The 15,075-nt window shown below is 42.7% G+C and overlaps 1 protein-coding gene across 1 annotated transcript in view; it reads right to left on the bottom strand.

Annotated features, from left to right (window-relative positions):
- ARMC2 (armadillo repeat containing 2) overlaps positions 1-15,075 on the bottom strand; it is a 125,458-nt gene that overhangs the window by 16,423 nt on the left and 93,960 nt on the right. Inside the window, exon 13 of the mRNA XM_081293727.1 lies at positions 4,120-4,438. Coding sequence (XP_081149853.1) covers positions 4,120-4,438 — 319 coding nt within the window. The remainder of the gene's footprint in view (positions 1-4,119; positions 4,439-15,075) is intronic.

Raw genomic sequence — 15,075 nt, 5'->3', positions numbered from 1 at the left:
ACCAGCAGAGACCTTCCGTCTAAGATGGTTTAGGATGGGGACTCAGAAAGTAATTTAGCCTTTGGGCCAGGCACAGCGAAGGTGGAGGTGGGTGATCCAGGCAAGTGTGACTTCTGCCCTCTTATAAGGTTTTGGGGAAAAAGAAATCTTTCAGGAGATAGACTAGACAAGGGTTCACCTGCTTGCCAATTGCCCCAACTTGTTGGAGAACCCCAACTAATCCTGAGAGTCTGCCTAAACTCGCATGGGGGCAGACACTGCAGACCAAAGCATTTCTCAAGGAAGGTCTTCCGCCACCTGCATCAGGACCAGCCAGGGAGCTTTTGAAAATGCAAATTCCTCAGCCCCACAACTAAGGAGGTGAGTCACAACCTCTGAGGGTGAGGCCAAGAATCTGTCTCTTTAATAAACTCACCAGAGGAGTCTCATGTGTATAGAATTTTGAAAACCATAGAATAAGAGTTCCATTGGTCACTTAAGAAGACAAGTAGGCCATTCATGAGCTCCATACCACAAGGGGGTACAATGGAGAGACCTCACTGGGGATGCCCTAAATGACCAAGGCAGACCACCCCACTCCCAGAGAAACTTGTGATGGAAGCATGGAGTAAACAGGCCCAACTAAGGATGCAGCCAGGGGACACATGCTCAGCCCCCTGGGTCAACCCTTTTTCTTGGGTCAAATCTGCTTCCTGGACTCTTTTTTCTGTCCCAAAGCATAATCTTCTTTTGAGTCAAAAGCAAGTTATTAGCTGAGTATGGTGGTACATGCCAGCAACCCAGGAGGCTGAGGCAGGAGGAGGGCAATTTAGTCTCAGCAAGTTGGCAAGACCCTGTCTCAAAAGAAAAAAAAAGGGAGGTGGGGAGCAGAGGGTGCTGGGAATGTAAATGTAGCTCAGTAATAGAGTGCCCCTCTACCAAAAAAAATAAAATAAATAAATAAATAAAAAAGCAAGTTATTCACTCTACCTTTAGCTTATAGGCAGAAATTAGAAATGTAACCATCATAAAATATATGATGCCAGCAATTCCTCCACATTATATGTGAAGATTAACAACTGTGGGATAGTGAATCATGCCTAACTCTACTCCTTAACTTGGCTACTCACAGCACATATACCCAGTCCAAGTGTCTGAGGTCTGGACCAGGGAGATGGGAACTACTGGATGAGTTTTCCTGTGTTGCAGGTTCAGCTTCTTTACCTGGCTAAACTACAGTCTGGGAAAAGGGTTGGGTCTGCAACAGAGGAGAACTCATCAGGTGGGTTGTGGGCTTCTGCTAGTTCGTCAGGAGCCAGACAGGCTAATGGTAATAATTCCCTGAAGCAACTTGGCAAGACCCTGTCTCAAAAGAAAAAAAAAGGGGGGGGAGGTGGGGAGCAGTGGTAGAGTGCCCCTCTACCAAAAAAAAAAAAAATTTAGTGAGCATCCTAGAGTCAGTTTCTGTTTTGTTGTTTTGGTTGTTGTTGGTGGTGGTAGTGCTGTTGTTTGTTTGTTTGTTTTGGTACCAAGGATTAAACACACAGGCACTTAGCCCCTGAGCGACATCCCCATCCCTTTTTATTTTTTATTTTGAAACAGGGTTTCACTAAGTTACTTAGGGCCTCGCTAAATTGCTGAGGCTGGCTTTGAACTTGTGATCCTCCTGCCTCAGCCTCCTGATTTGCTCAGATTATAAGCATGCGCCACCATGCCTGGTTTAGAGTCAGTTCTGGTATAAAATTGGGGAAAGATATTTTAATAGTCCCACAACTGACTCTGAAGCAGGGTATCTCTCATCCTGAGATGAGACACACCCCAAGGGTGATTGATCCTCTGGAAGATGAAGGAGTGTCAGCAGACAGGGACAAGTTTCATCCAAATGCTGAAAGGCTTGAGGTTGTAACAGAAACTGAATTTCTGTAACAGCTAGATGCATCTTCTCCCAGACGGCTGTATGTGTAGTCAGCAGCTTGGAAGAGAGTTCAAGACTAAATATGTAGATTTTTAAATTATTACATGGAAGTGGTAAGGCATGGGGGCAGATCTCTGACAGAATTTAAGAATCCTTTCTTGAGCTAGGCACAGTGGTGCACACCTACAAGCCCAGCAACTCAGGGGGACTGCAAGTTGGAGGCCACCCTGAGCAACTTAAGACCCTGTCTCAAAATAAAAAATAAAAGCTCAGTGGAAAAGCACCTCTAGGTTCAAACCCCAGTGATAACAACAACGACAACAAAAATATGTGTGTGTGTGTGTGATGTGCGTGTTTTCCTTTTTTTTTTTTTTTTTTGTTGAGACAGGTAACATTTAGGACTCAGTGACTCGCACTTAGCAACTTTGTGGCCCATGAAGTCATTATATTCACAGAGCCAATTTCCTCATCTGTTCAATGACAATAATAAAAACATATCCACAGTGTTGGGAGGTAGTAGGTACAAAAGTGCTTTATAAACCATAAAGCTCTATTATAAAGTAAGGCATTGTCACTTACACAAGGTGTAAACTACACACCCATCATTGTGCTCAGGGCTCAGCCCCTCAGCCGACCTGCCTTCATCTGCGCCTTGCTGCTGGAACTTTTCATTAGTGGTGTGGTGCCGCCCACACAGCTGACATTCCTCCACTACAGACGCTGAGTCCCAGGAAAGCAGATGCCAGCCTACATATATAATTTTTTTTTTAATATTTGGACACAATACCTTCATTTTATTATTATTTTTTTTCATGTGGTACCGGGTATCGAACCCAGTGTTTCACGCATGCTAGGCAAGTGCTTTACCGCTAAGCCACAACCCCTACCCCACCAGCCTACATTTTTTAAGGCTTGTTATGGACTGAATGTCTGTCTTCTCCCCCTCCCCAAATTCCTATGTTGAAGTCCTAATCTCTAATGGAACTTTACTTGGAGATAGGTCCTGTGAGGAGGTGGAACTGAGGTCATAGGATGGACCCCAATCACATAGAGTTGGTGCCCTAATTAGAAAAGGAAGAGTCTCCAGAGCATGTTCTCTGCATTCTGTGAAGACTCAGCAAGAAGGCAGCCAAGTGTAAACCAGAAGAACTTTCCAAAATACCAACTCTGCTGGCAACTTGATCCTGGATTTCTAGTCTTCAGAACTCTGAGAAAATAAATTTCTGTTGTTTCAGTGGCTACCCAGTCTATGGTGCTTTGTTACAGAAGTCTGAGAAGACTAAACCAAACCTGCAACACATAACATAGGACTGCTTATACAGCAAGGACTCAATAAACGGATAATAAGTTGAACAGCTGGGGTGGGGTTGTGTTCATATGTTACCCTAAAACATCATATCTGTCAAACATTAAAACTTTTTCCACAGCAACAAAATCTTTCATGAGTCTGGTTAGTATTGGTTAAACTGATTACCCAGGATTGCAGTTAATTTCCCTAGTGGAAACAGAAGATGGGCCTGATCACATGCCTGAAATCTCAGCTACTTGGAAGGCTGAGGTAGGAGAATCACAAGTTGCACAAGTTGAAGCCCAGCCTGGGCAAACCTAGTGAGACTCAGTCTTAAAATTTAAAAAGGGCTGGGGGTGGGGGGGGCGGGGCGTATAGCACAGTGATAGAGCACTTTCCTAGCATGTAAGTATGAGGCCCAGGGTTCAATCCCCAGTATCAATAAACAGATAGATAGAGAGATAGAGAGATAAAATGGTGCCTAGCATGCACAAGGCCCTGAGTTTGATATTCAGGACCACAAAATTTTTTTTTTGTAAGTGGAAATGGGATGCTTATGGACTGAATTGTGTTCCCCTAAAAGTCATATGCTGAAGCCCTACCCTCAATGTGACTATATTTGAAGACGGGGCTTTTAGGAGTATACCAGGGCGAAAGTAAACTCTGGTTAGTTTGGCCAATTTTTGTTCATTTGATTGATACAATTGCTTTAAATTGTGATATAATTCACCAACCATAAAATTCACCCTTTAAAAGTTCACAATTCGGTGGATTTCAGCCATGATCTACATTACTATTTCTTAAAATCTGGATTCTATTTAAGGCAGTTCTGACCAGAAAATGAATTTTCCTTCACACAGCTAAGTGGGTTTGTTAAACTGAGCCAAGCCGTCACCACACCCTGGCCACAGAAGCATCTTAGGGTCTTGGCTCTTACCCAGTGTGGTCAGCAGCAGGCCCACGACTTGTGGATTGGTGGCCAGAGCTGGGCCAATGCACGGGTGAATGGCTATGTTGGCCAGCACACGGGTCAGCTTGATGAGTACATCCTCCACCTCTGATGGTGGCCTCTGAGCGACAGGCCAATCAGCTCCTGGAGGTGCCTGCCTCTGCGAATGCAGATCGAGTTGGTAGAAGGTCTGGAATAATGAGAGCAGTGTCTCCATGCTCCCTTTCTCTTTGTAAAAGTGTTCCCGAGCCTGGTTATTCTTTGCTGTCAGGTTGCCAAGAATAAAAACAATACGAATAACTAGATCCTGAAATAAATGAAGGACAAAGAGTTATAAAAACAAAGTGATTAGAAAGAAAAGTCATATTTAATTTACTCTTAATTTAATTAATAGTAAAATGTAACACGTCTGGCTGTTACTAACTTATGCGGTATTTGATTCCCAAGATGAGTGCAAATTGACAGGAGAGTAAAAGGATTTGGTGGCAACAAAAGAATACAAGCTGATTGATGTGATCAGTGAGGCCTATTAACTTCCCATCCTTCATCCTTCGGAATTTCAATTCTGGGTGGCCTTTTTCTCCCTAGAGAACAATAAGTTGAGTGGGACAATGTGTCATGTAATTCTAAGTTTTGACACTAACAGACTTCTTGAGCATCCAAATATTTTTCTAAGAATTAACCTCCTGCTGAAGCACTCCATTTCCAAAAGTCAGGCATTTCCCAAAAGTGGACTGTGTCAAAACAGGATTCTTAATTTCGGCATTATTGATATTTGGGACTGGATAATTACTTGTTATTGGGGTCAGGGGGTCCTGTGCATTGTAGGGTGTTTAAAAGCATCTATCTTCTTGCTAGATGCCAGTAGCACCTCTCCAGAAGTGACCACCAAAATGTCTAATTGTCTCCCAGAGCAACATCATCCCCATTTGAGAGCCATTGCATGAATGGCACTGAAGCAGTACTAAAACAGACCGAAATGAAGGGCCCCTCAGACACTGAGCACTTCTTTATGCTCAGAGTAAAAGTCTTACCCACCAGTAGATCATCTGGGAGGATGAGACTCTGATTTCATTTTTTGTTGGGCTGGGGCTCAAACCCAGAGCTTCCCACAGGCTAGGCAAGTTCTCCACATTAAAGTAATGCTTATTGAGGGCTACCACTGGCCTGGGTGACAACTTTTATTATTATGCACTGCATCGTGCCCTTTTATAGGCAAGAAACTGGGTCCTGAAGAAACTGCAGGTCACATGACCCGTGAGGGGTGGAGAAGGATTTGAACCCAGGATTACCCAGACTTGGAGTCCTTTCTCTATCTGCTCCCTGCCTCCCACTTAGGGTGTCATTTAGTTATCTCTTCTTTGGTGTTGCCGGCCTGCTGACAGTTATGGGATTATCTCTTTTTAAAATGCAAATATGTGGCCAGAAGGGATTACCATAAACCTGACTTTGTGGATCAGACTGGTACTTATCAGCTGATTGAAGCAGACAAATATGACCGGTACATTTTCATCAAGGCTCACAGAACCATGTGGGACTCCAGGGGCCCAGCGCAGGGTATTGGGTGGGGCAAAGAGACTGGGAGGACTAAGGGCAGAGGACAACTTTCAGATTTGCCTACGACTACTCTGCCAATACTAACTTGTTCCTTCTTGTTCTTGAAAGATTAAAAAAAAAAAAAAAAAAAAGGAAAAAAGAAAAAGAAAAAAAAAGTTTCCCCTGACACTCACTGGCAGAGAATCAGCAAGGCTTTGCTGTGCAGCTGGGAGCCATTTGCCAACATTCAGACAGGACAGAGCCTAACACTATGGCAAGAACTGGAGCTGATCCAGGACAGCATTCATTTTTGGAAATGGTTCAACTCACAGCATTCAACCAATCACAGCCACCATCCAATTAGGAGGATCTGCTGTTTGCTCCACCCTGGGAAAGAGAGTGTCAGTTCTTAGATAATGTCGCTATGGGGCGGGGCCTAGAGGAACACACAACATCGTAAACAAGGATGAGATACAGTGCTCTGAAGAATTTATAATCTATTTGAGAAGGTAAGGCTAACCTGTGTGGGGAAACAGCTAAGACCAAAATGGCCAAGCAAGGAGTCGGACAGCAAAGGGGATTATGAATTCCAGCCCTACAGCCAGGGGGTCTAGGTTCACACAGGAACTTGACTCAACCTCAGAGTCCCTGGGAACTCATTTGCAAAATGGGGAAAATATTGCATTGTGATAGTAAATGGGGTCATGGCTCAGGGGTTAAGTGACCCTGAGTTCAATCCACTGTAACAAAAATAAATAAATAAATAGGTCCCACCACAATATTGGGGATTGAACTCAGGGGAGATCTACTACTGAGGTAGTAGTAGATCCTCAGCCCTTTTTTTTTTTTTTTTTTTGAGATAGCTTCTTGCTAAGTTGTTCAGGCTGGCCTTGAACTTGTAATCCTCTTGTCTTGGCCTCCCCAGTTACTGAAATTATAGGCCTGCATCCCCATGTCATTCTTTGATCACCTAGCCATTCCCCAAAGAAGCTGGAACCTGTGGGACTTGAACCTAGAACAAGCACACACAATCTGATTGTTATCCTGGAATCCCACTTCCCACAAACCCAACAATCCTTTCAAGTAATTCCTGAATGCTTCCTGTGCTCTGGAAGGAGAGTACCAAGGTGGAAGCTTCTCCTAGGGCCAGACCCAACAGAAAAAGTAGCTTTCCCACAAGAAACAGAGAGCATTCTCAAGAATTGGCTCCTTGGTGGAAAATTTCTGTTTTATATTTTCTAAGCTGAGCACCGTGAGCAAAATTTTTGTGAATGCTTCACTGTTTTCTGATGAGACACTCTATAGTCCTACTTCCAAAAAATCATCATAATTAATAATAATAATAATAGCAATAGTAACAGCAACTAACTGCCGCAGTCTTGGCTGGGCACAAGATCACGAGCCACTCACAGCTTTGTAGATTCAAACAGCAATTCTTTATTCCCGAACTCACACCAGCCTCTACACACGTTCTGGGGAAATCCCAGTTCTGCTGCTGCTCAATTCACCTACTCCACGAGGCTTTTTTCCAAATACTTTCTGAATCTCACGAGAACTCAATGGGAACTCAGGCAGCAGGAACGCCCTATTCCCAGCAGCAATAATCTTCAACCTCGAACTTCCCTAAAACCCATATTGTCTTAAACTGGGAACCCCCTAAACTTGTCTTAAACCGGGAACGCCCTAAACCCAAGGAGCGGGATACTTCCTCAAACCTGCAGGATACACCCTAATCCTGGATCCACCCTCGTCCTTGAGCAGGGTCACCTTTCTCAAACACACATGCAATGTCACAGCAAATTTCCAAGGCAAGTCCATTTAACATGGGGTACGCTGGCAAGGAAATTTCAATGCGTCATTCCTACTTGGCAATGGCCCTCAGCAACTAACACAGAAGTTATGATGTGCCAGGCCCTGATGTGAGGCTTTACATACACAAATTAACTAATCCACTAAAAGTGATGACCCACTTCTGTCATCTGAACAAAGCTATTCAGAGACTCTCACAGCAGGACAGCAATCTCCCTCACACATTTGATGGTAGTGACAGTGACATTAACCATTTGGACTTAGCCATGTTCCCTGGACTGTGCTCTTCTCTCATTTCCACAAATGTATATTAAATAAAACCGGGAGGACATGATGAGTGATAATAAATGCTTTTTAAGGAATTAATAGCCAGTTCATTCTGATTGCTATAAATCATTACTAGGACTAATCAGTTTACCCCCAAAATGTCACCGCCATATTCTAAAGGATGCTCAGATGTACTGCACCCCCCGCCCCCCCTCCCCCTCTCCCTCTTCTTAGAACTTGCTGCTTCACCTCCATGTAATGGGCTTGTTTTTCTCTTAATTTAACCCAGCAGGCTACTCTGCCTTGAATCACCTCCACCTATCACTGCTGATCTGTGCAGAGTATTTAGAACCGATCCTGGCTATAGATAAAGCAGGTTTTCTTAGTGACCATCCTTCTTCAAAATTCAAATTACTTCTACCCACTGTCACATGACCTAATCTGGGTAAGTTAGATGCTGCTTTTCTTTTTCTGGAAATTCCCCTGGGCCCTTTCCACTTCTAAAATTCTCTGACTCTAACATCTCTGTGGGTCCTAACATGATGTGGGTTAAGCCCGATGTGGGGAAAAAGAAAGCCTAGGCTGCAGGGCAGGAAGAGTTAATACTACCACGCTATCTCTTTCCCGGCCTCAGATGGAAGAAGGAGGGGGCGGCTCCTGGCAGCAGCCGTGCCAACTGGAGGATGGCATGCAAGATCAACAAATGGGGATGGCAGATTGTGCCGTTCACAGCACCCAACTTCCAGAAACTGCTATGCTCGCTGCTTCTGTCCTCTTCCTCAGGGTTGGCTAAGGAATCTTTTCTTTTCACCTTTTCAAATGTTCTCCTCGAATCTAGGGAGCAGGGAATAGGCCAAAATAGACTCAGTCTCACGACAGGTTGGCAGAGCTAGTGTTCGCTTGCTCCCACGCCAGGGCTTGCCTTGGCTAACCTGCAATCCTGAAGCAGCAGGCTGAGCAAGAGGGCTCTGCACAGCCTGTACCCCGCCAGGATCACGAGTGGCCTCAGCTCCACTCCAGAAGTCTCTCCCACTGAACTGAGTCTGCCCTGAGCAGTACTATGGAGAGATTATGTGTTGCTCAGCAGCCCAATCCACCTCAAATCTATAAAGTATCACTTGATTAAATAGCCTGTAAAGATTTGTAGAAATTAAACTAAGGCCCCAATCATTGATTTGTAATTCCTCTGTGTACATCTTCCATTCCTTTATTCTTATGCAATATCTGAGAACCATCCATAAATCAACACTCCTCTTTTATTACATTTTTATTAAATTTAACACAAAGCTGCATTTTCACACCATAACTATGTGTTTTTGAAACAGCACACTGAAGATGAATCAGGAGAGAGAATGTTTTTTTTCCTAAAGAAGGCAGTCTAGTATAACCAGTTCACATTGACTTTCTAATTTTGCTTAAAATGGAATCAGCCCAGCAACTGCTTCAGCCAACTAGAGCTTAGACACGTGGGTCCACCTACTGTAGGAGGCCTGGCCTCCACTGAGCATTCCAGTTATAGCCCAGGATCTTTCCCTAGTTCAGCTTATGTTGTGCCCTAATGAGCAAGCATGTTACTTGGACTAAAGGGGCCCTCTAGGCCTGTAGATAAAATTACTTTAACTGGAACAAAATAAGGGGCAATACTGTGCTGAAGAGAATGGCCTATGTCCAGTTCCATGATAGCCCTTTGTTTTATTTCATTTTACTTTATCTTGAGGCAGGGTTTCACTAAGTTGCTGAGGCTGGTCTTGAATTTTCTATCCTCCTGCCTCAGCCTCTCAGTAGCTGGGTTCCAGGCATCAACTACTGTGCCTGTCCAAAACACCACTTCTTTTTTGTTTGTTTGTTTGTTTTTAATATTTATTTACTTTTTAGTTGTGGTTGGACACAATATCTTTATTTTATTTATTTAATTTTATATGGTGCTGAGGATCAAACCCAGGGCCTCACACGTGCTAAGCAAGTGCTCTACAGCTGAGCCACAACCCCAGCCCCCAAAACACCACTTCTTGAAGTACAACTATTACATCATCCCCCTGCCCAGCATCTAATGCTCCATCTGATCTGGTGAGACCACTTCTGCATTACTTCACCTTGCTCCCCAAAGTGAACACAGTCCTCCCCAATTCCCACACCCTTCCTACGGTACCTTAAAATAGCTCATGTGCATAATATTGGCCATGGGAAAGGACCAACACCAAGCTGTCACAGAAAGGATGAACTATGTTCAGCAGACTCCACTTATTTAGGCAAGGACTATTTCTACTGAGCAAAGGAAAACATTTTTAAAAGATTTTCAAGAATAGGTTAAAACTGAAGGGAGTACAAATGGCCTTAAACTCTGTATTCTCTCTAAACCAGAAAATTAAATTACTTAAATGCCCTCTTAAACTCTGGTTGGAAACTTCTCACACCTGAGGGTTGAATCAAGATTTGCAATTTGCATCATTTAATTCAACTTCCTCATCCTTAAACAAATGGTACTTGAGCTGATAGGTGGCTTGAAGAACAGAAAAATGTTACCAAATTGTAAGACAGATTGTGCACTGCTATAAAAAAATGCTAATTAATCCCAGGGCACGGAAGGCAGGTTAACAGTTTGCCTGAGTGTTTAACTATATAAAATGGAAGAATCTGAGATGTTGGAGGCTCAAACCCTACAATCTTAATAGAAAATAATTTAAAACAACAAGAGATAATACTTGATTTCTCCATCCATCTACTCATTCCCCCACTACATGCCTCTAAATGTGGCTATCATTCAGAAGTATCAGGGCAATGCTAGAATTTCACTGTGTTTGGTTCTTTTTTAAGCCAGCAGACATAAATCAGGCATTTGGTTCCATGCTGAGTGGGGGAAGAGCCAGTTCCACAAGGGCAAAACAGCAGGACTGGAAAAAATGAACAAGCTCAGGGCTTATTGTGCCGCCTGCCCCGTCAGGGGTGCAGGCCAAGGCCAAGGCTGAAAAAAGGAGCAGCTCAGCCAAGTGCTCTGGGCACCCACTGGGAATGTGCAGGCAGCGGGACTGGGAAGACAGCCACAGGGCACCTCCTGCCAGGGAGGAGGCAGAGGGCCTGTGGAGCCAAGTTGCCATACAAAGGCGCCAGGGGAAGGGGTGGAGGAGTCTTCAGAACCAATCCTCTGCGGCCCCAAAGAGAATGGAGGCGAAAGAGAGGTCACTGGTTATCTCTGGGCTGCCAATGGGATAGGATTGCGTTAGAAATAAGGAGCTACAAAAGTGGGGGAGGTTTTGCTTTCAGCCCACACTGTCCAGACATTCCAGGTCTCATTTCTGACACCACAATGCCTAAGAATTGTAAATCACTGTCCACTGCACAGCGTGGCTGCAAACAACCACTTACCCTAAAAGAAGTCTGACTTCTTGCACAAGCAAGGACGAGCCTGGCAACTCCCAGACAGTGTTTGCAAAGACTCTGACAATGACTACCCAGCATCTGGAAGTTCTGTGTTTTTTTTTTTTAAAAAAACCAAGGAACTCATCATATCTACAAGTGCAGAATGTTGAATAGACAGTGGATTGATAGGCACAAGTCATGAGAATGCAGATAAAAGTTGTTCTCTTTGGACAGTGAGTGACCTTTGCAAAATATTGCATCTTGTCTGATTTGAGGCATTTTACCAGATCTCTTGCCCTGTAGATATTTACAGAAGAAATGGGGGAAAATCCCTTCATGTTCTTCCAAAAAACAAACCCACATGTATTTTGCTGAGCTGCTAAATGTAGCAACACTGACGTCAGAGGCACCTCCTAAGGCAGGCTCTGCTTCACAAAGCTGAGAGCAGCCCTGCTTCTTCCTTCGTTATTAAGCCCATCTGTTTGCACATTTGGTTTGTACCAAATGTAGTTTACACCATAAAGCAGACGATATGTGCATATTTCTTAAACGAGATTTGTCATTTAATTGAATTTTGGTCAGCATTTTTACCTAACTCTAAAATTTAGCTTTCAAACTGCATCAAGCAGACTAAAATGCTGTTTTTGTGTCTATGGGAACTAGAGTTATTAGTTGGGTCATGGATCTTGGACAAATTAACTGCATAGATATGAGCCAACAAAGTTTCCCCTGTCGTCCCTGCAGAAGTCTGTCATGAGAACTGGGAGGAGTGGATTCCTTTTCATTGAGACAGTTGATAAAGCAGAACTCCCTGGCTATATAACACAACCATCTCATGCAGACTGAGGCCTGTTCACAGAGGGCTACTATGGTGGTAAAATCTGGACTAATGGACCAATCACTCTCAAATTTATCTGTTGCAAACTTAACAAAGTTTAGATATGGGTATTTACTGAACTCTCAAACAGGACATCTGCAGGAACACTTGGTGATTGTTTTAATAAAAAAATCTTGGTGGCTTTTTCACAAAACAAATGAACCAACAACTCTAGCTTATCTAGCTAACTGCAGTCAATGTATCTCATGGGTAGGCAGTTCTGAGAGTCTGAGAGTCCTGTTCTCATCCGTCCTGAATGGTCTACTTTGACCCTATGCCTGAGGCTTTATCCACACAATGGCCACCTTGTCAAACTAGCTTTGGTCCCAGGACAACTTGTTTCAACACACGTCTGGCAGAGCACGCTTAGGGAAGAGTCTTATGTACCATCCTGTTTTGTCTAAGAAACTGTCCCTCAGCTGTTGTTGTAAGGGGTAAAAGGCAAATGGGTGTCACCACTTCCAGGGGATGCTTACTTACATCAGTGCCTGGAGGGTTTTGCCAATTTGGTTTCTACTGTCAGGAAGGTCTGCTGTCAGCCAAGCAACAGTAGAGAAAGACTGACCCTTTGTGGCTGATTTGATTAATCACTTTAAAATCTCGCATTTTGGGGGGCAACTCGATGCTGTCAATATTGGAGAAAAGCATTTTAAGGAACCACCTTAAAAATGTATAAGTTCCCAAACCTGCTGCTCATCAGAATTCCTTGCTGGAGTCTCTCAAAATTAGTTTCTTGGGTCCCACCCCAGGCCTGAATCAGACTCTCCAAGGGTGGGGCCTGGGAACCTGTATTTTTAAAGCTCTTCTGGTGCTGGTGACTCTGATGATAAGGAAAGTTTGGGAGCCACTGATTTAAGACAGGAAAGAACTCACCACAGTCTGTTTCTATAAAACTGCTTTTTTAAAAATAATAAATCTATGTTTCTCGCAAATAATTTTCACAACACAGATGTGTAGAAAACAAAAGTGAAACCTGCCTACCCCCCCTTATTATCGATGGACTTTATAACAGACAGATGAAGTATATTCATAAAGACCTGTTCTTGTATATAGAAATCAGACTTGACCTTGACAAGAGATAAAGAAAGATAAAGAATAGTGGGAAATTAAAAATAATGTAATTTTTTTAACTTTTGATAATGGTTTCTCACATAATTTCCATCCTCCTCCTTTAAAATAGAAAACAACAACAGACAAGAAGAAAGTATTTTACTTGTCCCAACAGCAGTTGGCCCTGGTACTTCCTGGATTACTAGCAGGATTTCCCCTGGATGGGCTGTGGAAGCCCTAGTCACAGCTTCCTGTGGAGCTCATCAGCCTGATGAGATCACATTCAGAGGTGTGAGTGACATTTATGACACTTATCAATGTATAGGTCTTTCTTTCTCCCTTCCTTCCTCCCTTTCTTCTTTCTTTCTTTCCTTCTTTTTCTTTCTTCCTTTCTATTTCTGTTTCTATGTTCTTTAAAATACAGCCATAAAAGTGATATAATTTTGAAATGAGTCTTAGTGACAAGCAGGGCTCTGTGAGGAAGAGCCAGGTTCTGTTTGACAGCAGGGGTATGAAGTAAGCATGAGGACTAACAATGAACACCCAGAAGGACGGTCATTCTTCTAAAACAGTAGCCAATGATATCCACTTGTGGAGAGTTCACACAGAAAATGAAATAAATCCAGGGAACCAGTCCGACACAGAGAATGCAGATACAGAACAATGTACAAGAAATGGAATAAAAGATTGGTGATTTTTCATGTTCCATGAAACATAGGAATTCAGAGAATGTCTTCATTTGTACTTGAATTTTCCCTGTTAATGTTTCTTATTGTTGAATAGATTTTGATTTAGCATACTTATTTTAGGATTGTAACTATATAGACAATTTCATTTTCACAACCACATTACATTACTTTATAAAGAAATTCTCTCATTCAATTACATGACTTTAAATTTAATTTTACTATCTACGTAATCTGACATAATGAAGTTTCAAAACGCTCCTCTAAACCACACTTTAATGTAAGATCTAGAATCATCTGGGGTCCTTGTTAAAAATGCAGGTTTCTAGAGCACTCTGGAAGTTGATTAAATAAGTTCCTTAGAAACCACACACACACAAAAGCAAAAATAAAGGTCTTAGAAACATGAAACCTATGCTGATTCTAAACATTAGGCTTTTAAAACAGAGGCGCGCCTAACCTCTCAGTACAAAGGTAAAGTATGCGAGCTCTTACTGATTGTTTAAACACTCAGTGATAGCTGTGTACAAATCTCTGTACAAGCTACAAATCTCCCAAAGTATATTTCTACAACCCAAGTTAGTCTTCAGAAACATTTCCTAGGGCTGAAACAAAAATAATTATAGGAAGTAGTAATTCTATTTAAGTTGCTGGAGGGCCAAATTACTTTTCAAAGATCAGCTCTTAACCTCACATCCCAGGGCTGGGGATGTGGCTCAAGCAGTAGCGTGCTCGCCTGGCATGCGTGCGGCCCAGGTTCGATCCTCAGCACCACATACCAACAAAGATGTTGTGTCCGCCGAGAACTAAAAACACCTCACATCCCAGCGAACCTCAGGGGTAGCAAAGTTTTAACCACTTCAAATCAATACACTCACATCAGACTATGGTGTGGGGTTTCTGGAAATTATTTTTATTTCTAGAAAAAGAGTGAAAACAAATCAGATTCAATTGGCCACCTGAGCCAAGAGGAACATGAACCTAAGTTGCTTTGCTGGTTTGAAGTCATTTAAAATTCATCATTTCTTTTCTGCTCTTGTTTGTGGAAGGCCACCAATAGGAAAAGTATGGGAAAAAAATTCTTATTATTTCCTCCTCCAAACTAGGAAGAAAAAAGTAAATATTTAAGGAAGAAGTAATTGAGTATTAGAAAAAATATTTTATAGCACTTTACAGATTCCAAAATGTTCCACATAGTCAAAATCATTCTTTCAGTACTTATCATGAGCCTACTCTACCGGCCACATTCCAGGTTTATTGAGAGAAGTCTGCTTCTCTTGGGAACTCTAAGTAGTGGGTGAGGCAGCTACACTAATGAAAACCATTTGAAGAACCACAAGAGAAATATTTTTACAAAGATTT

Source organism: Spermophilus citellus (assembly GCF_964194105.1).
Source record: "Spermophilus citellus genome assembly, chromosome: 5".
NCBI lineage: Eukaryota > Metazoa > Chordata > Mammalia > Rodentia > Sciuridae > Spermophilus > Spermophilus citellus.
The sequence above is the reverse complement of the archived record's forward strand: the minus strand, read 5'-3'. Positions and strand labels throughout refer to the sequence as shown.